The following is a 22,768-nucleotide window of genomic DNA, read 5'->3' on the forward strand; positions in this document are numbered from 1 at the left end:
TTATCCAGTGTCTACTAAGGGGAAAAAACACAAAGGACTTGCAATACTAACAGAAGAGATAATAAAATAAAAATAAAAAAATTTCTGTTGCAGTGTTTGTTACATAGCTGTGCTATATACTGACAAGAAAGTATGTAATGCCACCCACCCCCTTTGGGAAAACTCCCCAAAGTTTTATTCTAAATGTTTCCCATATTGAATAGACACAATTTAGAAACAATCTGAACAAAACTTGAGGTTACTTTTGTAGTTATGATTGGTCCCTCCACTGCTATGGCAAATCCAAACAAAATATCTATATATAGCTGTATACCTCACAGCTGTAAGAACACTTCACTAAACTGCGATAAACCTGTTATTGTACATGATTTATTCTAGAAACTAAATGTGGAGATTTATTGTTGAAAACAAATGTGGGCTTGATAAAGCAGACTTATTAAAAATTCTGACATAAATTAGATTTACTGAAGTCTATACTTAATTTCTGACTTCTTTAAGAGCCTTCTAATATAAAAGACTCCTTACAGAATTTCTGCTTTCACAGCTTCAGGGCTTACATTTTTGCTGTTTTAGAAACAATATTACATTAAAACCCACTAAAATATAGTCAAATTAAGCAACAGCAAAGCTAAATGTAGCAACTTTTGTCAAATATATCCACATGCCAATATAGGCATCAAGTAGCATTTTTATATTGCATAAGTTGTGTATTCATATAATATAGGTTGCTCAGATATTCTACAAATTTTAATGGGTTGTTTTTCTGTACTTCAAGAAATACACTTTATATTTCAAAATCCTACAAAAAAAAAAATTGATTAGCAATTTGCTGCTAACCTTCTGGCAAAACACGATGAGCTAAATTTTTATGCGGTGTCAGGAACTGTGTGTGTGGTATCTACACCTCCACCCTTGGTGGATGGCAGTGGTTGCATACAGAGGTTGTAGACTTGAGTATCTTGACCTAGGAATTCTTCTTATTTGCATACTTTTCTGTACACTATAGAGCATGCAAGCAGAAGACACACATGCACAATCCTAGAAGTTGAATTGGTTTTGTTGTGTTTCCTCATTACCGATATTTATTGCTCTTGATGTCCATTTAGATAGCAAAGATGAAGCACCATCCAACACATTAACATATCCAGTAATACAACGAGGTGGCTGTTTGTAACTTTGAGGGCTTCTTGCCCCTGTAATCCTATGACAGTCTGTAAGCTATTTTTATTATATAACTTCTTGTACAAATGGAATAGTTGATTAACAGCAAATACATAAAAATATTTTGAGAGATATGAGGCAGAATCATGCTCCCTATTAATCAGTTCCTTTGTAGCAAGTGGTGTAACGCTATTTATCGCTCTTCTCTCTTACATTCCCTTGGGCATGATTTCATGGACCACTCGTAAAAACTTCACATTTACAGCAACCACCCTTCTATTACTGTCGATAACATCTAATTGACATGTCAAACATCCAAGGAATGCAGTAAATTGAGCTGCAGCCTCTAAGAAGAATGAAACAGTGGAAAAAGTAAATCAGCATGTGCCTCCTCATAACAGCAATACAAATGGACCGAGGTTTGCTAATGGAAGGGAGGAAAACTGTAGCTCTTTATCCTACCACACTGAATTATCTATTAACCTCAAGGTCAGAAAACAAAGCCTGCTGACTTCAGGCTCAAACTTGCGTGGGTTGCCTAGAAAAAACTGTAACCTGCATCCAGGACTGCAGTCATTTTAGACATGAGACTAAAGTGAATTAAGACAAAATAGCAAGCACAACTTCTGCTTCTGTTATCATGTTATAGAACGGAAACAATGCAGCTGCCCTCCCTTGTGATTCTGATAAAACTACACTTAGTATTTCATTCCAAACTCTGTACCTTAACACTAAATATACAGAGACAAAGTAGAAGAAGTTGGGTAAGATTAATAAGCATCATTTTAAAAACTGAGGAAACAGACTTACGACAAATGAGCATGAAATAAAGTCAGGCAAAAATTGTTTAAGGAGCAAACAAGGTGACAGAAAAAAGGCAGAATGACTTTATAAATATATGGTTGAAGTGTATAAAAATCCATTAAGCAAGAAAAATTGCTTTATGGGGATAGAAACAAAATAATGGGATGAAATTAGGTAACACGATGTTCAGTACTAGCATCAAGAAAAAAAAAATTACTGTGGGAAATCAGTAGGAAAAGCAAAGAGCAGAATGGAAGCACTGTCTCTTAAAGTACAGGAAACAAACTGATGAAGTATTGCTGTAAAAAACACACCGCATGCCATATAGTACAGAAATCCCCAAAGGATGGGCCTAAAGACATTATAATTCTTCCTTTTTGTGATTCATGGATATAATCTGCCCAGGTACAAATACTACTGTGAATAAATCAATGGATTAATTCTGTATATATCTTTACACAAAATATTTGTAATGCTAACAACTATACTTGTTTTGGCCAGCAGAAGAAGACATGTACTTTTCAAAGTTTTAATGACATTAGATCCTGAATACCAACAATCTAATTAGTGCAAATCTTTAGAAAGAAAGCAGAATGCCACATTTAGCATATGATGCATTAACATCTGACTGACCTGACTATACAAGACATCAGCAGTTGCTATATTTAATGATTGTGCCTGCAAGAAAGGGAAACTGAAGACAGAATAGTAACTTAGCATCTAGTTCATGAACATTTGGGCATCTCCTATTCATTGGGTTGTCAGATGCAACAATCAACTTCGAAGTAAACAAACAGAAATGCAAAACAACAGTGGAAGTATTAGGCATCCCTTTTCAATCTCAAGCAGATAAATGAGCCAGTTTCATAGGAGATCTATTATCTGGATTACTTTTGTAGTGTTATTTATTTATAAAGGTACTGAGAGTGTATGTGTGTGTGGGCATGCGCATGCCTACAGGTATGTGTGTGCTCTGACTCACTGAGTGCAATCTGATGTACTGCCACAGGATCCTTCTGTAAAATAGAAGTGGTAATCAGCATCCTTGAGTTCTGACACAAAAGCTGAGAATTTGTGCTGATTGGAGGAAAAAACAAACAAACAAACAAAACTTTGCTTAACAGAATGCAAGAGAGGAGTAGTATTCTTCTCCTATTAAGAAAAATTGGATTTTTGTTACGTTGAGCAGAGTTGGCAATAGCTGGAGAAGAGCTGTTAAGACAACAGGCTTTTCCTGAATTGTCATAGGTCAAGAGGCTTTATGTCATAGGTTAAAGTGGGGCCCAGGTGCTTTATTGAGGGGAAATATTTAAGTCAATTTTCAGAGCCCATGCGAGCAAGCAACCACAGAAACAGGAGAGCAGGAATTTAAAATATCTGAGAGGGGCACAACACGCTGAGGTAAAGCTCAACCACAGTGTAAAAGAAAAAAGAGGAATAAACCTACTAAGATCAAGTTTTCTTACCCTATAAAATAGCTTTTCCATGGCAAACAGCAGAGTGTCAAATAGGCGAGACTGACCATCAAAAAACTGTAGTGCTTGTTTCAATACAGACTAACAGCCTAGATTCTGACTACAGTTTTTAATTTCATTTTAGAAGACACAATTAATGTTTACTTATAATTTCATCCTGGTAAATGACACAGTGATCATTTCCTATTATCTTCACATTTAGTCTGCACCTACTAAATAGTGTTATACAGTGAAAAAATATGCAATGTGTAACTCCCCATCTTACTGATATTCTTTAATATTAAAAAGTGACCACAGTGCAATCAGGCAAAATATATCCACGTATTCATGCTGTAACTCTCAAGGATACATTCATTTCTTGTACTTCTACGCTATACAGAATGTTTGCAGACCAGATACATTGCTTCAGAAAAGGGCTGCTCGGATCTCCATCTTAGTGTCTCAAAATCTTGCATTCATCAACATAAGCAAATATTTCTTTCAATTTAATTCTCTGCATTTCAGATTTTTTTTTTCTGTGCCCTTAGGCTTTCCAAAAGCATAGAGGTTTCATATTTCACTATTAAAAACAGTGCTTGTATCATTTGATTTATTTTTTCAGCCTGGCAGAAATGACAGATTAAGTCAAGAAGAAAAGGCACAAAGGGGAGAGGACAAAGTTTTGTGATTACATCTCAGGAGTATGAATACATAGACCAGGTCTCAGAGCTTCAGTATCCAGGAGCGTTCCCTACCTATAAAACACAAATCATCCTTGCGAACTTAGTATTGGTTCTGCCAATCCTGATTCATTAACACTGGTAATTAGCTGTTTTGGTGGCAGATACTGAAAACAGGCATGGTACCACATTCAAGTAAATGCAGAATAGAAGGAAAGTTGATAGTAAAGATGTTCCAAAATGGAAGGGGAGGAGCCCTTTCCCTCCTGCTGTAGAGTGGGATAAGGGCTCTTAACTTGGAGCACAAGAAGAGGGGAGGTCAAACTCCCTCTGCTTCCAAGCAGGAACTTGAAGCCAACTCTCCAATTGCCCAGGACAACAACCCACCCACTACACGGAGTGTGCTCCAGAATATGCATGCCAAATAGCTGAACATTCACTGAACTATTCACTGAGCTAAAAGGAAATATGAAGAAAAACATTGTCTTCCTTTTCTAGTGGGTTAGGTAGGTTGGAAGGAGGAAATTAAATCAGTACTTTAAGGGAAAAAATATATATTTTTAAAGGCACGGGGAAAGTGATGTCAGTAGTGGTAAGAACCTTCACTTCCTCTGAAAAAAAGCTTTCCCTTGCTCATACTGGTTTAATCTAGCACTTCTCTGCATAGAGAAGTTAATTTTCTGAAGGTGACAATATTCACACTGTTAAAATCTAAGTACTAGCTCTGCAACATCTATTCACCAAATATGATAAATATACAGAAACAGCCCCCCCCCCCCAACAAATATTCTGTCTATGAAGGAATGCTGTATCTCTGGCATTAAAGGAAAAATAAAATGGACTGAGAAAGACATTGACATTGAAGCATATTTGAATTTACCCAATGCACGTGAAAAATTAAACAAAAAGCCTGTGAGGTGGTTGATGTCTCAGAATGACAGATTTACCATAAAATGCCAAAGTGCATGTAATGAAAAGTGTACAGTAATGAAAAGGTGAAAGTGTAAAGTAAATTAATATAATCTTTGAAGAAAGAGGTAGAACTACAATCAAAAGTCCTACTGAAAAGCCCTAGAAACTGCTTGTTCAAACAAAAACTCAAACTGGTGTGCAACAGTCTTTCAACTATTGCTCAGTAGTGAGTTCGAAAAACTGCTGTGTCAGAATAGAAGGTGAAATTGCATTACCCAACCCATGACTTTGCATTGGTAAATTCTAATTTAAACGTCATCAATTTCTGCACATTTGAGAAATCATCTGGAACTGTATGTTGGATTAAAACTCACAGGCATCAAAAACAGGAGGCAAGGAATGTACAGGAAGGCCATGCTTCAGATAAATGACAGCACAGCAGCTTGTGATGAAAGCACCATGGCATGAAAGCATCGTGACCATTTAGATGGCAGCACAAAAATCAGCAACTCTGCCACCAGCTGGCCTTGCTCAAATTCAATAGGGATGAGTAGTCGCAAAGACGAACATATAAATGAAAGGATGGCTAGTGCAGAATATGCAAGAATAACAGCAGCCAGAAACCAGACAGATCTAATCTCATCCACATTCATAACACAGCAAACAAATCCCTAAGTGGCTAAACCAAACACACTATGCCTTATAAACAGGAGCCCAAAAATTTGAGAATCAGGAAAAGGAAAGAAAAGGAGAGAAAGAGCATATCTGATTATGAGGAAAAAAAAAATTGGGGTTCATAAAACAATTAAGACAGTCTCCCTCTCCCTTCTCTTAGGGAAGCACTTGCTTTTTTAAGTGCTTTCACCCTTCAAAGCAGAATGAAAATACACTTACTGAAAAACCCTGCTATATCCAGCCCTTGCAGTAAAGCAGCGGTTAACTGTAAAGAGTGAGAACTAGCTTATATTAAAATGTAATCTCTTACAGTAAGAATAACTTAAAAGTTTAATGTTCTATCACAAAACCATTAGAAAGCTATCTGGCAAGAATCAAAAAGGAAAAGACATTAGGAAGTTTAACTTCTACTGAAATGTCAGTGTAGTAAATAATAATTATTGCTATTTGATACAAATGAATAAAAATAAATAATTTGATTTCTATTTTAAATGTGAGACTATCTGGGAGATTATACAATAGATATTTTACATAAACTTAAACATTTTATTTGAAAAAACATTCAATAAAAAAGTGCTCACACATTCATTTTAAACTAAATTTCTTACTATGAAAATTGAACTTCCTTTTATTTATCAAAGAGAAGTAGAAAACTATTGCTTACTGCAAAGCATGATCAACAGAATATCATACTCATAAGTAGATTAAGCACTCATGGAGGAGTAAGGCCTATTCCTTTCTTCAGGATGTATCAGACTGTTTGAAATATTAAAAAAACAAACAAACAAACAAACAAAAAACAGTTAAAGTGAAAAGTAATTCAGCAACATAGGAATCAGGTTGCCCATTTCTAGTGAACACTAGGGGTTTGGAAAACTCCATGAGATTTCACTGTTGTAGGCTAAGGGTTTAAAGTCTTCTCTGTGCTTAGTCCCTCTAACCCAGAAAAGAACAAGAGTAATTTAGATCGGTCAGCACAGCTAGGCTCTCCATAGAGTTTCCTTTTATAAAGCTTTTTGTGTACATCAGTGACACACTTTGGGATAATAATTATTTAAAGTTTCCTTCTTCTCCCCTCATCAAAATGTATTTTTCCTAGATGATATATTATGAAATATTAAAACATACAATTATTTATATCAGTAGCTTGACAATTTTCAGAGGTCTCCAAAGACACACTCAAGGCTTTGATTGCATGGGAGAAAAACACCTAATAGAACTATCAGTATTATTGGTTATTGCTTGTTTTCTCTGAGGCGGAACTGAGCTGACATCCAAATTCATGACAGTGTTACCGTGATGTTTTCTGCTCCATCCTCACATTAACATCCTGAGAACATGGCAGTCACATGGCAAAGCAGAGCAAAGCAAAAAAGAGCTACACAAGCTTCAATGCCTATGGTGCATGCAGAGCTGCAGCGTGGTAAAGCATTCAATGACATGCACTGCAGTCTGCAACTCCTTATTGCTCTTTTCAAGGCTTGTTCAAAAAATCCAAGCATATTTGTGGCTGAAAAGCAACAAGGAACAGAAAATAACAGTGGAAAAAAAGCATAAGACACTAGCAATTTGAAAACCTTGTGGTCCCGAATCACTGTTAAGAAACAACTTAAAAGAAACCAGGCCTTTCTTAATCAAACTAGACTCAGCTAAAATAAAAGGCAGCAAATTAAATACTAGATGCAGAATTTTCACGCTTCCAAGAGCCTCCTAATGTTCTGAAATAGTATACAACTCCAGTTTGTGCCTGTGAAATCTTTGTGCTTAATAAGGCAGGTATGTGAAGCTGCAGCTTCTTTCTTCTTTTGCTTTATGAGAATCTTTCAAAATGCGAGCATATAAACACAAGGTAAAATACGTACTTCAGTGCCTCAATCGTTCAGGGCTTTTAAGCTCAATAATTACACAAAATGACCCTTTATATCTGTCTGACTTGCTTCAGTAGGCATTACTAGCAACATAATGAACAGATTAATGAGAAACCTCAGTTTATTTTTCTGAAGTGAGAATTGAAATTGAGCTTAACAATGTAGCAATTTCCCAGACATCTTGCTTAACTATATTTCATCTTTGTATTGTATGAATGTGGCTGCACCAAGACCTGGACTTAGAGAAGACATTCAGATTTCACAGAGTTGCTGTGAAATTAAACTTCATGTAAAATAGAATGAACTGTGGTCAAAATACACTCTGTTTGACATGAGGTACAAGAACATTTCTGCTGTGAAATTAACTCCGCGTACAATAGGATGAGCTGTGCTTTAAATACACTGCTTGACATAACAGGTACAAGAACAACTCTTTTTATCCTGTTCCACTCTGCCACTTGGGAGCTCAGGCATGAAACAGAACTAAGGACTAGACAAAAATTAGACAAAAATTTTATTTTCTCTTTCTTGGTATGGCAGGATAATAAATACATGCGAGACAAATGGGAAGCCACAGAAGAAACAATGTGAGCATATGGACAGTTGGAAGGGCAAAACAGTTAAGAAATGTTTAAGATATTTTATTATAAGAGAAGATGGTCGGATGAAAGTGGTTAAGGAGAAAGCAATGGAGGAAAGTGGGTATGAGTGAACTGCAGATGAGATCACAGAGGGGGACAAGATGAAAAAACTTCTATATTTGTGGTAAAGTATGAGGAGCTACATGTATGAGTACATAACTCTAAATCAAAAGAAATATCCATACTATGATAGAGTTTACTATGATTTCACATATGTATACGCAGGGGGAAAAAAAAAGAGTTTGTCACTAATATTTTGCAAACTGGAACTATTTTCTACCTTTAATTCCTCAAACAAAATGTAAAACACTTGTTGTGCATTAAAAAAGCTGTTTAGAGCAGTTAAATGCAATAGCTGTTTTTAGCCTTGGATCTCTCTAGAGTGTTCTTTACCTGCAACTTGATATCAAAGGAAATAAGCAGGGTCCGAAAACTCAAAAAGCACACAGGACATCATAGAATGAAAATTTGAAACACTGAACAAGAGCAATAAACCTCAAGGCTGAAAATTATTCTTGAAAAATTAACAGGACCAGTTAAAGAAAAATAAATTTTGTTAATGAAACTTGCATCCACATCCCAAAGGACTTTTCACAAGAAACTTCTAATTACATCCAGGCAAACTATAAAAAAAAAATGAGAGGAAACTGAGCTCGGAATTTAGGAATTGAAATACCTATTACATAATAAGATAATAAGATAATAAGCAATGGAAATAAGAAATTAAGTTTGGAAGTTATTAAACGTCTATCATAACAGCAGTATACTTTGCATAATTAACATGAGTCCAGCAGAAAAACAAGTTGATATAATGCAATATAGAATCACAGAATATCCTGAGTTGGAAGGGATCCACAAGGATCATCAAGTCCAACTCCTGGCTCCACTCAGGACCACCCAAAAATTCTGAGCATGTTATCTGAGAGCACTGTCCAAGTGCTTCTTGAACTCCTGCAGTCTTGTTGCCATGACCACTGCCCTGGGGAGCTTGTCCCAGTGTCTGACCACCCCCTGGGTGCAGAACTTTTCCCTAACCCCCAGCCTGACCCTCCCCTGTCCCAGCTCCATGCCATTCCCTCGGGTCCTGTTGCTGTCCCCAGAGAGCAGAGCTCAGCGCCTGCCCCTCCGCTCCCCTCGTGAGGGAGCTGCAGGCTGCCATGAGGCCTCCCCTCAGCCTGCTCTGCTCGGGGCTGAGCAAACCAAGGGACCTCAGACTCTCCTTAACATCTTCCCCTCCAGACCCCTCATCCTTGTAGCCCTCCTTTGGATGTTCTCTAATGGTTTTATGCCATTCTTAGATTGTGGTGCCCCAAACTGCACACAGTGAGCCTGCACCACCGTAGAGCAGGACAACTACTTCCCTTGATCAGCTGGCAATGCTCTGCTCAATGTACCCCAGGACATGATTGGCCCTGTTGGCTTCCAGGACATGCTGCTGATTCATACTCAGCTTGCTGTCTACTAAAACCTCCACATCCCTTTCCACGAGGCTGTTCTCCAGCCTCTTATCTCCCATTTATATTTATCCAGGGTCTCTGGTGCAGAATCAGGCACTTGCTCTTGTTAAACTTCATGCAATTGGTGATTGCCCAGCCCTTTAATTTGTCAATATCTCTCTGCAAGGCCTCCTGGGTAGTCTCAAGGGAGTCAACAGCCTCTCCCAATTTAGTGTCATCCACAAACCTAGTATAGCTCCAAGTCCTCCAACCAAGTCATTTATGAAAATATTAAAGAGAACAGGACCTAAAACAAGTCCAGCAGAACCCCACAAGTGTTATAAACCTTTTGAAAATGAAACCATGCCCTTCACCAGGAAAATGATGAATCTGTCCCTAGACAGCCATATAGACAGTTGATACCAATTGCCCTAGAACTGCTCATAAATAAACAATATTTATTGTCTCCCAAACTCTGTCAGAGTATTCAATTCCTTTTTTTTTTTCCTACAGGGAAACTTCACATTATACATCTACTATCATGGATTACATCCATTTTACAGTAACTATACAAGAGAACTTTAAAAATGATACTCTGTTGATAACCTTCATGATAGCCTGTTTCATATTTGTCTTCATGGGACTTATTTTATCAAAATAGTCGTTAACTCTGAGGTCTGACTCCTACTGGCCTTTGGTATCTTGGTTTTCATTTGACTTTCATCCCTTTTGTCAGCAAATTTTTTTAACAAGTGCACGACTATTATTCAACACTAACGTGCTCAAGCCAACTTATCATAAATGCTTAAAAAAATAGAACAAAACATGGCTGTTTTTCATTACTGTCATACTGTGTAGAGGAAAACAGTTTATTGTGGAAAAGAAAAAAAATGCCTACATAGGGCATTTTAAAATTGGCAATTAGACAACAACCAGTATGCATTAATTGGCTATCACTTAGGGGAGGTAAGGAAGCTTTCCCTGTGAAGATAACAGGCATCCAGTTTGTCATAAGCCTTTTTAAAAGGCTGTGAGAGATGAGGAGGTTAGAAGTAGTCTGTCAGGTTCTGTCTTTGAGCACTGAATTATTAATTTACACAAAATACTACATTGAAAATATCATTAGAACAACCCAAAGCAGCATACTGAGAGTTTAAAGGGAAACTTCATACTTCAGTAGACTGCCAAAATCAATATATGCTATTTAAGCAGAATTTGATTTTATTTTCTTTCTCATTGTTTTGTTTGCCACTTAAAAATCATCAGAGATGTCTGTTGAGGTTTGTGTTTGCTGCCTTTATGGGTCACTCTATCCCGCATGCCAGAGATGCAGCAAAATGATGTGGTGACCTCACAGATCACTTTGCAAGGCAGCACACTAATGACTTCAGCAAAGGACTGTAACTCCACTGAAAGAGTATGCAGACAGAAAGCCAGGCAGTGAAGAGCAAAGCAAACAGATCTTACCCACATGTCTTTGAAGACAGAAAAAGAGAATAGAGAATATAACTAGCAAAGTAAATTTTCTCATTGCAAGTATTCTATCTCTTTGAATATAGGCCCCTGTGAAATTCTCTTGAGTTCTAACTCCATCCACTTTCATTTGCTACTGCTGCATACTCTGCAGAGAAAAACAAGTGAGTTACTTTTCTAGAGTCTACTGCAGGATATTTACCACAGACCTAACGCCAGGAAGTGTAAGCCCAGGATTTCAAGATGTCATCAACCACCTAGAATTCACCCACATATCTAAAATTTTTAAAAGAAACAGAGATAATCTGGGGTATACTTTTTCAAAGAATTCGTATTTCAGCCTCACACAAATACACATATAATAATATTAAATAACAGATTCTCAGTAGACAGTTGCTCTGAGAGGTACCTGTAGTCAAACAGGCAATCATAATCCCAAGGACATACCTACATTTATTTATTTTTTTAACAAAGATATGCATAAAACTAAGTGATTAGAGTTCATATTTTTGAGTGCTAGGATGCCTAGCATTCACTAAAAAAATCAGGATTCAGATGAGACAAAAAATAGTTGCAAACTCCGAAGGAGAGAGAGAGGGCTGTTGCATTCATAAAAATAATGAAGACTGAAGAGACAAGGGTGTAGTTGCCTCTGTCCTATTATGCTGTAGTGTGGTTATGGCAAGTTGCTAAATGTGAGAATCCTTAACTGGTTCCTTAAACCCTAGGATAAGTCAGTCACAGCGCACAAACTGATTCTTGCTTGTCCTTGGGGAGTGCTTGAAATGCTTGACTAAAAGGCGTTCTGAGTCAAATTTCTCTCTTTTGGAACTGAGATGTTTGCATAATATACCAATGTATTCATGGTAAGGGGAAGGACAGAGACAGAATGAACTGTTAACTGTAAATGAAAAGTTAAAAGCCCTGTGGGAGGTGAGATGCCTGTACTCTGCACAAAAGTCCACAAACTACTTCATATAAGAACTCAATCTAGAACACATTAGATAAAGTGGCTTAAGTAAGAAACTAAAATCTCAGTACTAGAGAAAATAAATCTCTTGCATCTAACAGGAGTATTTTAACCATTACCCTATAATGGTAAAACAGACAAATTGCACCATTTCTGCCTTAATGCAGCATCTGTTAATCTTGGTTAAAATCCAGCTCTTCGTCTCCTCTGTAAAGCTAAAATAACTTGTTTGTTTTTCTTGTAGAAATAAATCCACATATTTCAATTATTATTATTTTTTAAGTACAGAAACTGAAAAATTGAAAGTGGTTCGATTTTCTCATCTTTATTAAGATGTCTCCTTCACCAAACTGAAACCTTGCCCAACAAGTATAAAGTGAGGGGCTTCATTCAGTGCATGAGTCACTGAATGATGATGTCTCTTCCACTCTACACTCCACCATTGTTGAACACCATAAAATGTTAGCTTTTTTTGGTCATAGTAACACCATTTTTCAATAAAATGGAAGTGGTCCATCTCTAACTGTAAGCAATTATGATCCTCTGTTCTTTACAAAAAAAGTCCTAATTTTTGTAGCCTTTGCCCTGTCTATAGTACTATTTATAAAGCTTTTTATTTTATGTATATGAATATGTAATGTATAAATTTATAAACATTTTATGTATGTGTATCTATGTACATATACATGTACTATTTAGATGTAGCAATCTGCTATTATAATCAAAGTAATTTTTGAGCCGAAGTCACTTCAGCATTTTTGAAAATCTAATGTATTTAAATAGTTTTCTTTGGTGAGGTGGCTGTAAAGATGTGATTTGCTGACCATAAAGTGCAAAAGATTTAAATTTAATAACAAAATGCTCTCAAATGCAAATAAATCACTTGAAAACCGCGGGATAGGGCTGGGGTGCATTCCACAAATCTTTTAACTTATCGCATTTACAGGTTATATAGTATTTAAATGTAGTTGCAGAGGATAAAAAGTTTTAAAATGACACATTTTTCAAATGAAAAAGATACATGAAAGATTTTTCAAATTGATCCTTTTTCTTTACAATTTTCTACTCTTTGCTAAATTGAATTGTTCTGGAGTTCACTGAGCTTTTGTAATTTTAAGTTTTAGGACAAGGGCATTATTTGTTGAGAACAGGTAGAGACAGTGTTACAACACTATAAATCAGTAGACTTTAAATTTAAGACAGTCATTTTGGAAGCTGGATGCATGTCTGTTAGAGCAAGAAATTAGGGAAAGTACAATTCTCTAATTCACATGAAAACAGTTCCTGCAGCCACTGCTTTGAGAACTGCCAGAGCACTTATGTTTTGAGTCAATAACTTGAAGTGTGTATCATGAGGCAACAGCTACCTGCAGTTCAGGAATGCACCTATATTTGTCCAAGGTTAAGGGTTTCAAAAACCCCTGGTTTGAACATTGTGAACAGATACTTGAACTGAGCAATCAACTGGCAATTCCAGCTGCACTGTGCATACTTAACAAAATGTTCCTTTTGGCTGGTCTAGGCTATTAGTATCAAAATGTACAAATATGAAGCGCAAAACATTTTTACTCTCTACTCCCACTGCTGGGACAAACAAAAAAAGAAAAAAGATTTATTTTTTTTTCCATCACACGGTGATATCTTTGAAAATGATTACATATTCTTCACACTTTCTCCAGAACTGAAGGCAGAACCCAGGATTTCTGCTCATCAATACCCTGTCTTTTACATACAGTGAAAGAATGTGTCAAGTTCTCCTTCACCCGCATGTCTAGCCTGCACTGTAAATGCATCTTTGAATTGGATACGTTAAGAGAAAGAACAAAAACTTTAGGAAATGTGCATCAGCAGTGTTGCTAGAAGAGGACTGAATAACTCAACCACTTGGCACTAATACAGGATGGGTGGCAGCTGTCACTACACAGCTGATGACTTCAGTTTTGTCCCACAAAAGAAAGAATGTCTTATCGAAAACTGACTGGGGAGAAAGAAGGAGAGAAATAAGATTTTTGTCAGTCTGAGCTTCCCTGGGGATCAGCCAGGAGATTATATCCTATCAACATTCACTGATTGCTGGGCATGCCTAGCTTCTGTATATGTAACATGTATAAATTTGCAGCCTATCTTTTCAGTCCCAGTTGGAATTAGAACTATCAAATTGTTTAAGTTTGCTATCAACACTGAATTATTCTTCCACATTAGAACAGGTTTTATCAGCAGACTCAATAATTACAGGAAAGCTGATAGAGAGTAAATATGTCGAGAGTATTCATACCTGAATTCTTCTGAGTGAAGCATAAAATAAAAAGGAAACTTTTTCTTCCCTTTTCTCTTTTTATGAAGCATTTTTTTTCCTCTCCCTATGGAAGGGGCGTGTTCAAAAGCAGAGTACGTGTCCTACGTGCACTGACCACATGGTCATCACTGAGAGAAGGCCAGGCTAGGTAACTGAGTTCAGTGGGTGATCTGTGATGGTTTTGTCCCAACCCTCACTTCCTCCATCCCTTTCAACTCTCTGTATCAAGCTTCTATGTGTTTTGGTAGGGGTGGGATACATTTGGTAAAGAAAATCCTTTACCAAGCTCTCTTCTCTCCCCTACCACGTTTCTCAACAAGGGGTGATTTAACCATAAAATTGAACTTTGGACAAACATGATTTAACTCACAGGGCTCACAAAACCAAATGTATGGAAGCCGGGCTGTTTCTGAGAATGAATGAAACTGGAAAACATAGTACTCATCTGGCTCTTCACAACTTGATCCTGGTTTGAGAGCCTAAATATTTAGCCAGATGAGAACCTACAACTTCCTGAAGTTGTACTTATACTAGTCTGGAATTTGTGATCTATACGTTATGCAGTGATCATTCTTTTCACAATCAAAAAGTCATCTATTTAAATACCAAACAAAAGGAAAATAAAAAGTTTTCAAGTTCCAGCTTTGTGCAAATAAGAGGAAAAAAGTTAAACTCACTTGCAGGAAATTTTTGTGCGATCAGCCACCATAGTCCATTGCTGCTGATTTGTTGAGACCTCAATATAGTAGCTGTAACTCCGATCATCACAGTCCCAAAGTAGCAACCTAAGTAAAGAAGTGGTTGAGTGATAAGTAAAATAAACATAAAGCCAAGTTGCTTAAGTTTTCTAATCCTGTATTTCCACCTCTTAAATCCTTTCTAAAATTACCTGTTTATTCTGGAAGGTGCCTCCAACACTCAGGAAGATCCTTACTGTTTCTGTCATCTCAAACTTGAGAATCTCTATTCTCATTATCCTAAGGCCAGTAACTGACTTACAATAACCACATTACTAACGTTATTCATGACATTCATCCCGTTACTTTTAATGTATTTGAAAGTCAATAAATGAGCTAGTCTATTTGGCATACAGCATTGCCTGCTTTAAACCTGCATCAAAGGTGTTTTGAAAGGACAATTTAAAAGGGGAAAGATAAAGAGATTTTAGTGACTGAAAAGATTGTACTGTATTGAGCTTAGGGATATGGTTGAGCTTAGGGATACGGTTTAGTGGGGACTGTTAGTGTTAGGTAAGAGGTTGGACTCGATGATCTTGAGGTCTCTTCCAACCTAGAAATTCTGTGATTCTGTGATTCTGTATTCTTAACTGTATTCTCTTGTTTTTGATAAAAACAGCAATTTTAAAAAGGAAAAGGCAAGTAAGAGAATTGGAATTCTCAGCACTGGTTCATCATAATATTAGGGAGAATTAGGGAGAATGCACTGAATTTTTTACCAAATTGGAAAAGTACAAACAAAAGAAGAAAAAAAATAGAGGTCTCAAGGATTCATTCCATACACATCCTCACAAATACTTTTATCTTCAGGAAGTGTGCTAAATGGTATAGAAAACAGTCTTCAAGTTCCATCCTTCTCTCACAGAGAAGAAGATCTAAAGCATCAGGGATGTGATTTTACCTGAGTATATAATTCTCAAAAAACACAACTGGCAAATGTTTTATCTTTTCTACTCCTTCCCTTTATATGGGGATTATCTCCCTCTTGTAACAGATGTTTGAAATGCCAAACCTTTATTTTATTTTTTTTCCTCCCCTAAATGAAACATCCACAAATGACAAGAGGGTATTTACACATCCTAAAGGGGCAACTGACTGGCCAAAGCAATGGCAGACACTGCTGCAATCTCTTCTTTAGAAGCACTTAAACATTCGCATTTTAATTATTATATGAACTTTTGCCTACATTTTACGTAAGTCCCTTAGCTGGCTTCATTCCATTGGCTAGCAGGGTACAACTTAGACCAAATAATTACCGTTTTCATACAAACTCAATGGCAAGCATGATATTAAAAACAAAATTTCAAAAATATTTTCTATTTTAGTTAGGTGGCAATATCAGTTTCTAAAATAATGTTTTCTCTTCAACAAATTTTTCAGATTGCAGTATTCTAAAGTGAACTATCCACATTATGCCTGCTACAGAAAATTAAATTTTGCTGATTATGTTGTTAAAACTCATATTCTCTGAACTCTTACTCAATACACATATGGAAAATAAATACCATAATACTGCAATGTACTGTACAACTGACAATCACCTCTTGATCCTCAGGTTCTCATCTTCAAAGCTAGCTAACACTTGCTAGCGTTGCTAAAATCCAACAGTTTGTTACAGAAGTCAATGAACAGGACTTCATGTCTACAGTGAATTTGTAGACCAATGAAAAAAGAGAAGCTAACCATCCAAAACAGCTACAACTGCATGGATGACCTGAATCATAGTAATTACAGCAACACACAACTAGAAAACTGTGAAAGCTGGGTGATACACCTAATCTGAGTTCGTTCTTCAGCTGTGAGGAAGAGCTACTGCAGACCCACACTTTTCAAAGTGCAATAGATAAGGATACAATAATGCAAATAGCTGAGACATTTGAAAAGAAAAGGAAATTGTGCCACACTACAGTCTTTCCCAGGCAGAGAGCTTCAGGCTGTCTCTATTTAATCATCTTACAGAAGAGTGTTCAAGTTTTATATTACGAATTCCCTTCTTCTAGTTGAGAAAATCTTCCTTGCTTTCAGCTGCTTCTTCTACTGGGAGAAATGTAACTGCAAACAATATTGCTCACTTTTAACATTGAAAAACAAGACTGCTAGAGGGGGAAAACAACCTTGCCATGTGCTGAACATAGAATCCTTTCTCTTATAGAGAAATGGTGTCCAAAGCAGAAGCTGGACTGTCTTTGGAATTAGTTAATTAAGGACATGTGTTTGTATCTTTGTCCTAAAAAAAAAAATAATAAAAAAATAAAATAAAAAATTGCTATTATCTTCTGTTCAAAGCAATCTGGTTTAGCTCTATTTCCCAGTTTGGAATCCCAGCATTTGAAGTGGAATTGGGTCTACAGGTCAAGCAGATTTAAAATAAACTCCCTAGATGCTCTCAACTAAATCCAGCACATTAATATTATGGAAAATAATAAGCTATCAAAAAAAGCTTTAGAAAGCTAAAATAAAACACTTACAGAGCCTTTTAGTACATATGAATACGGCCTATTTGCAAATTAAGAATTCAGAGCTGACATAGTAAAAAATAAAATAAAAGTAGTTGCCTACAGCATCGTATAAGACTTGGTTTAAAAGCAACAACAAAAACCTAACCCCTCTGTTTCATGAGATCTTCCCCATTCTGTTTTTCTACAGCTTGAGGGTGTTCAAATACTGAAGAGACTGAATGAAACACATTTCTAGGTAAAAAAAAAAAAAAAAAAAAAAAAAAAAAAAAAAAGGTTTATGGATTAAAATCCTGGATTTGGTAAATAAAAATAACAATAGATCCTGACTTAATACCCATGTTTAGACTAAACCTTCCAAATGATAAGAAGAGGGAAGAGCAAAAACATATGTAAACTTGTTTTCTTTTTAAAAAAGTTGTTAAAATGTAGCTAATTGTGGTTTTTAATAGGATCCTTTTCATCATGGGGGCTCGGTCCTGTTTCTTTGAACCAGGTTTTCAAAGCTATGATCAAGAGTTTGAATATCATAAGCACACTAGTGACTGTAATTACAATTAACAATGCAGTAATTAAAACACAACTGGCTTGGCTTTAGAGCAAAAGGCTAACAGGACATATGTATTATATGCATTCCTTTTAAGGACACATTTAATTGCTCTCTCCCAAAACAACCTAGCCCAAGTTAAATAGCTTGAAAAAGCATATGGCTTGGGATTATTACAAAACAAACAATGAGTCAATTAAAGTTAGAAGAATCTTTCCCAAAGCGATTTAGGGTGAACGTTAAAAGTAGATTTTTCTTGCTTTGGGATTCATGAAAGACAGAAAAATTCATACCTTATTTCATTATCTTTCATAAGACAGAAAACGGAAGGAGACTTGCCACAGAACCTATTTCAAATTTATTCTGCATGAAATGCCTTTCTGGATAAGTAGCAAAAAACTTTCAGATGATTTCATGAATATTCACCAGTGCACACTGGGCATAAGGACCACTTTTTATGCCAGTGCCAGGTACAATAATTTTTCAAACACATTCCAAGCAAACTACCAGGCTAAACTTTTGTAGAAAAACACTGTCATGCTATGATGGGTATTAAATTACTGGAAAGAGAATATTTCAGTGAAAAAGTCAAAACTATACTCATTGGATATGCATCTGTTTAAAACAAAATTGTCCACATTCCTAAGACCTTTGATATTAGAATAAAAAGCTAAATTAGCTCTTGTTTGTAAATCTAGCTCTCAAAATGGAGAAAGAAAAGCTGAATAAGCTTTATCCAGATCACTCCTGCAAGATCATGAGATTTAAATATATTTCTGATATGCCATTTCTTTGGGTATCTAAAGTGCAAGCCTGTTAATCATTTAACATAATACTGTTATTTACATAACATGCTGAAAACACCTCATTTTAAAAAATAAGAGCTTTTCAAATAGAAATAAAATTTCATGTTAGAGGTGTGGGAAATTGACTATATTGTCTGTTACATCAAAAGTGGCTGCAGTACTTTCTCAGCAGCATTTCCCTAAATGCCATGTGTTTCCCTGTGATTGATAGTTCTGCACATCCACAAACATTCTTGCTGTCTCTGCTTGCGTTTTATGTCAGAATTCTGAAAAAAAATGTCACTGTTTAGTTCAGACTGCTATATAACTATATAAACTGAAGGTGTTAGCAGAATACCAAACAGTAATAGTTGTGAACCTTACAGGATGATACCTAGTTCTTGAATACTATAAGGTCAGTAACACATACAGTATAACTATTTTGTAATACTATGTTCAGAAACTATATGCATGCTTATAGAAAGTTACAGAAAGCCAAAAGACTGTAGGAAATTAAAGCATGAGGTAACTACATTTGTTGAAAGATGGGGAAAAAAGAAAGAAATCCCACAGAATTAGTATTTTTATAAAATTTTCATTGCATTTTTGTCTCTGGTTGCCTATAATCCCTGTTCAGTTTCTGCAGTTACATATAGTTCAGTAATTACCTTGCAGAAAGTTAATCTTTTTTCTTCAGGATCCTGCAAAGGAGTCAAAATCGTGCATATTTCCTATATGCTTATATGATCTTATATGATGCTTTATTCTAAGTCATGATTTCATTCTCAGTTCAGGCAAGAATAGAAAATAAAAAGAATGAAAAACTTCATAAGCAGAAGTGGTATGGAAAATTAGAAAGTGTAAGAGATGTATAGGATGATGGCATAAGCAAACAGAAAACACATTAAAGCTGTCTGATATAACTTGTTAATTTAAGAATTATTCTGAATATGAAAAATACAAGTGTTGAGCCCAACGTATCCATGTTAATAATGAAGTCTTCAAAGAGATTAAACAGGGATTAGCGGCTAGTCTGCTTTTTACAGAGATGCAAAATATTTGTGTTTACTTCAGCTTGGAAATCACTACAGTACTGAAGAATTCTGTCTCCCTCTGTCACGTATTACTAAAGCAAGTCCCATTCTTTCAGGACTTTTCTTTCTTTTTGGAAATTCACAGAAAAAATAAACCTATAAGGTTATCAGCCAAAGATTGCAGTATAATAGTATTAGATTGCAGGATAATAGCACTATTTGTCTATTCAAGATAAATGCAGAGAGAGTTAGAGCTACTGGGATATGACAGTCTTTTCAATATTAAGGTATTAGCCATTTAAGAGTTAAATAAAAGGCACTTACATCATGTTTATAATGCTGTCTTTCTGTGTCTGGTTAAATATAACATTTTTTCTGTCATTGATAAGGACTTTTTCAGAGAGGAAAAAGTTTTTATGTTTTTGGTTTTTTTTTCCCTCTGTTCAGACATGCAACAATGTGGAAAAATAGCCAGTGAAGTAATGCACATGTATTTTCTCTGTCTACTGACTGATCCAAGTATCCTATAAGCTCTTGCAAGTAGAAGCGATAAACTTCTTAATTCATGTTTTATCTAAATTTTCATATGTTTTCACTAAAGACCTTATATAGTTAGAACTATTTTAAAATCATTTTCAGGTCTTTTCTAGTAGAATCTATTATTGAGCACTGGCTATTATTAACATTGTTTCAGAATTTCTGAGTAAAATTTGATGTGGAAGCCAAGAGCTCCAAATTTATACAAAAATATCTGAAAAAGTATTTGGTAATAACAAGGTTTCAACATGGTCTCCCATAGCATCCCCGTATCCTAGTTGGGATGTTACAGTTTAAATGGGTAGACTACAAAATGGGTGAAAATTGGCTAGATTGTTTAGTTGAATGTGTAGAGGTTAACAGTTTGTCTTTCTCCTGGAGGCTTGTTGCAAGAGTTCCTCCAGAGTCCATTCTGGGAAAGGGATTATTCTCCCTTTTATTCTTATATTCTCGTTATTACTTGGCACTCATTAGGTCCTAACTGGTATATTATATCCAGTTTTGGACCCCAGTACAACACTGATAAATCTAAGTGCCACAGAGGACCACCAAGATGCTCTGGAGGTTGGAGCACACAAACTGCAAAGAGGCTGAGGAAATTGGCTTGTACCTAGCAGCACTTTTCAATACCTGAGAGCATGTTATCAAAAAGGCTGAGCCAGGCTCTTCACCAAGGTGCAAAAGGGAAAAATAAAGACAATAGCCATAAATTAAAATAAGAAGTTCCAGGTGGCCTAGAAGCATGAGAAAACAGGAACCACATGAAAAGGAAAAACTGTATACTGCGTGAGGATAATTAAATATTGGAACAAGCTACTCAGAAAAGTTTTGGATTCTCTTTCCTTGAAGGTTTTCAAGACCTGACTGCATAGTCTTCAGTAGAATGGTCTTATGCCATAGACAACCCTGCTTTGATTAAGAGTCTGGACAAGATCACATCCTCAAGTCCCTTCCAACCTGAATGGTTCAAAGATACTAAGCAAACTGATAAGATTTTGCGGAAAACATGCAGACAAGATATACTCCAGAACCATTTAGCTCTATATGCATTTCTAATTCATATTCAAGTACCAATAGTTTTTGTTGTTGTTGTTTTGTTTTTTTTTTCATAATCAGAATTTAGTTACCATGAGAACACATTTTGACTTAGAGCCTCTCTTCAGTGGAATTCTGATTTCTATAGACTAAAAGTATATACTACCCCTCTTTACAAAGGAAAAGGAAAAGGAAAAGGAAAAGGAAAAGGAAAAGGAAAAGGAAAAGGAAAAGGAAAAGGAAAAGGAAAAGGAAAAGGAAAAGGAAAAGGAAAAAAGCTCATTTAATCTCTCTGACACAAATATATTCAATGGCACATTCATGCCTCTAAACTTAAAAGATGTATACTTTAATTTCTAATTATTAATTTAGGATCCAAACCCAGAGTTCTAATGACTCCGTTTCTTAGGGCAGAGCAACTCATGCCATTCTGCAGTGACTAGCCTACAGAAAATGCTCCTGGAGATGTTTTTCTCCTAGGTGGATGAATGAGATCAAGGGAGTTTTCAAGTGAGAACATGGCAAACAGGCAATGAACACAGTTCAATCAGCTGGGGAAGATCTGTTTAAAAAAAAACAAAATAAAATAAAAACCTACCACTTTCATTAAGATGAAATGTTAAGACTTTGCTTTGATCTGTGCTTACATGTAATTTGATCTCTGTACCAGCCATAGATTTCCTAGTGCTAAACACAGAGATCATTGTCACTGTCTTCCACGTTGCAGAGTAAAGGACATGTTCTAGACCCCTGCTAAAGCAGCAGCCGCTACATAGTGAAACCTTCCTTCCCCACTCAAAGGGGCATCTTTCCCTTGTCTGCCCATGTTCTCACATAGGCATGGAGGTAAGTCAAAACACTTGTTCTTCTAGGCAGAACGTGAAAAGGAAATGCTACAGTGCTAGCATTTCTGCCTCTAGGCAATGTGCAGGTCATCTCCTCTGTCACATCCCTTAGATGATGATGATGATGATGATGATGATGATTATTGTCATTTTTAAGGAAAGGTGTTCATCTTGCTTGTACTATACATGCATGAAAAAAACGTCAAAGAAAGATGAGATTCTCATCCCATATCTGTACAATGCAATACTACATAAATCATTAAGTGCCTATTAGTTTTAAAATATGCAATAATAATGTTTATTTTGTAATTTGCTTTACACACTTGCCAATTATACAATTATTATTTCCTGGCAACCAAAAATCTAGTTCACCTAAAACATTATTTAATAATAAGCCTTATTAAAAAAAATCCTCCTGCTCA

At 36.0% G+C, this 22,768-nt stretch overlaps 1 protein-coding gene across 4 annotated transcripts in view; it reads right to left on the reverse strand.

The window, feature by feature from the left end:
- Nucleotides 1-22,768, reverse strand: part of BTBD9 (BTB domain containing 9) — a 142,700-nt gene that overhangs the window by 36,401 nt on the left and 83,531 nt on the right. For all 4 annotated transcript variants that reach the window (XM_082756074.1, XM_082756071.1, XM_082756073.1 and 1 more), the window contains exon 10: nt 15,048-15,155. In XM_082756074.1, coding sequence (XP_082612200.1) covers nt 15,048-15,155 — 108 coding nt within the window. The remainder of the gene's footprint in view (nt 1-15,047; nt 15,156-22,768) is intronic.

This window comes from Aythya marila (genome assembly GCF_965140915.1).
Source record: "Aythya marila genome assembly, chromosome: 3".
NCBI classification, from domain to species: Eukaryota; Metazoa; Chordata; class Aves; order Anseriformes; family Anatidae; genus Aythya; species Aythya marila.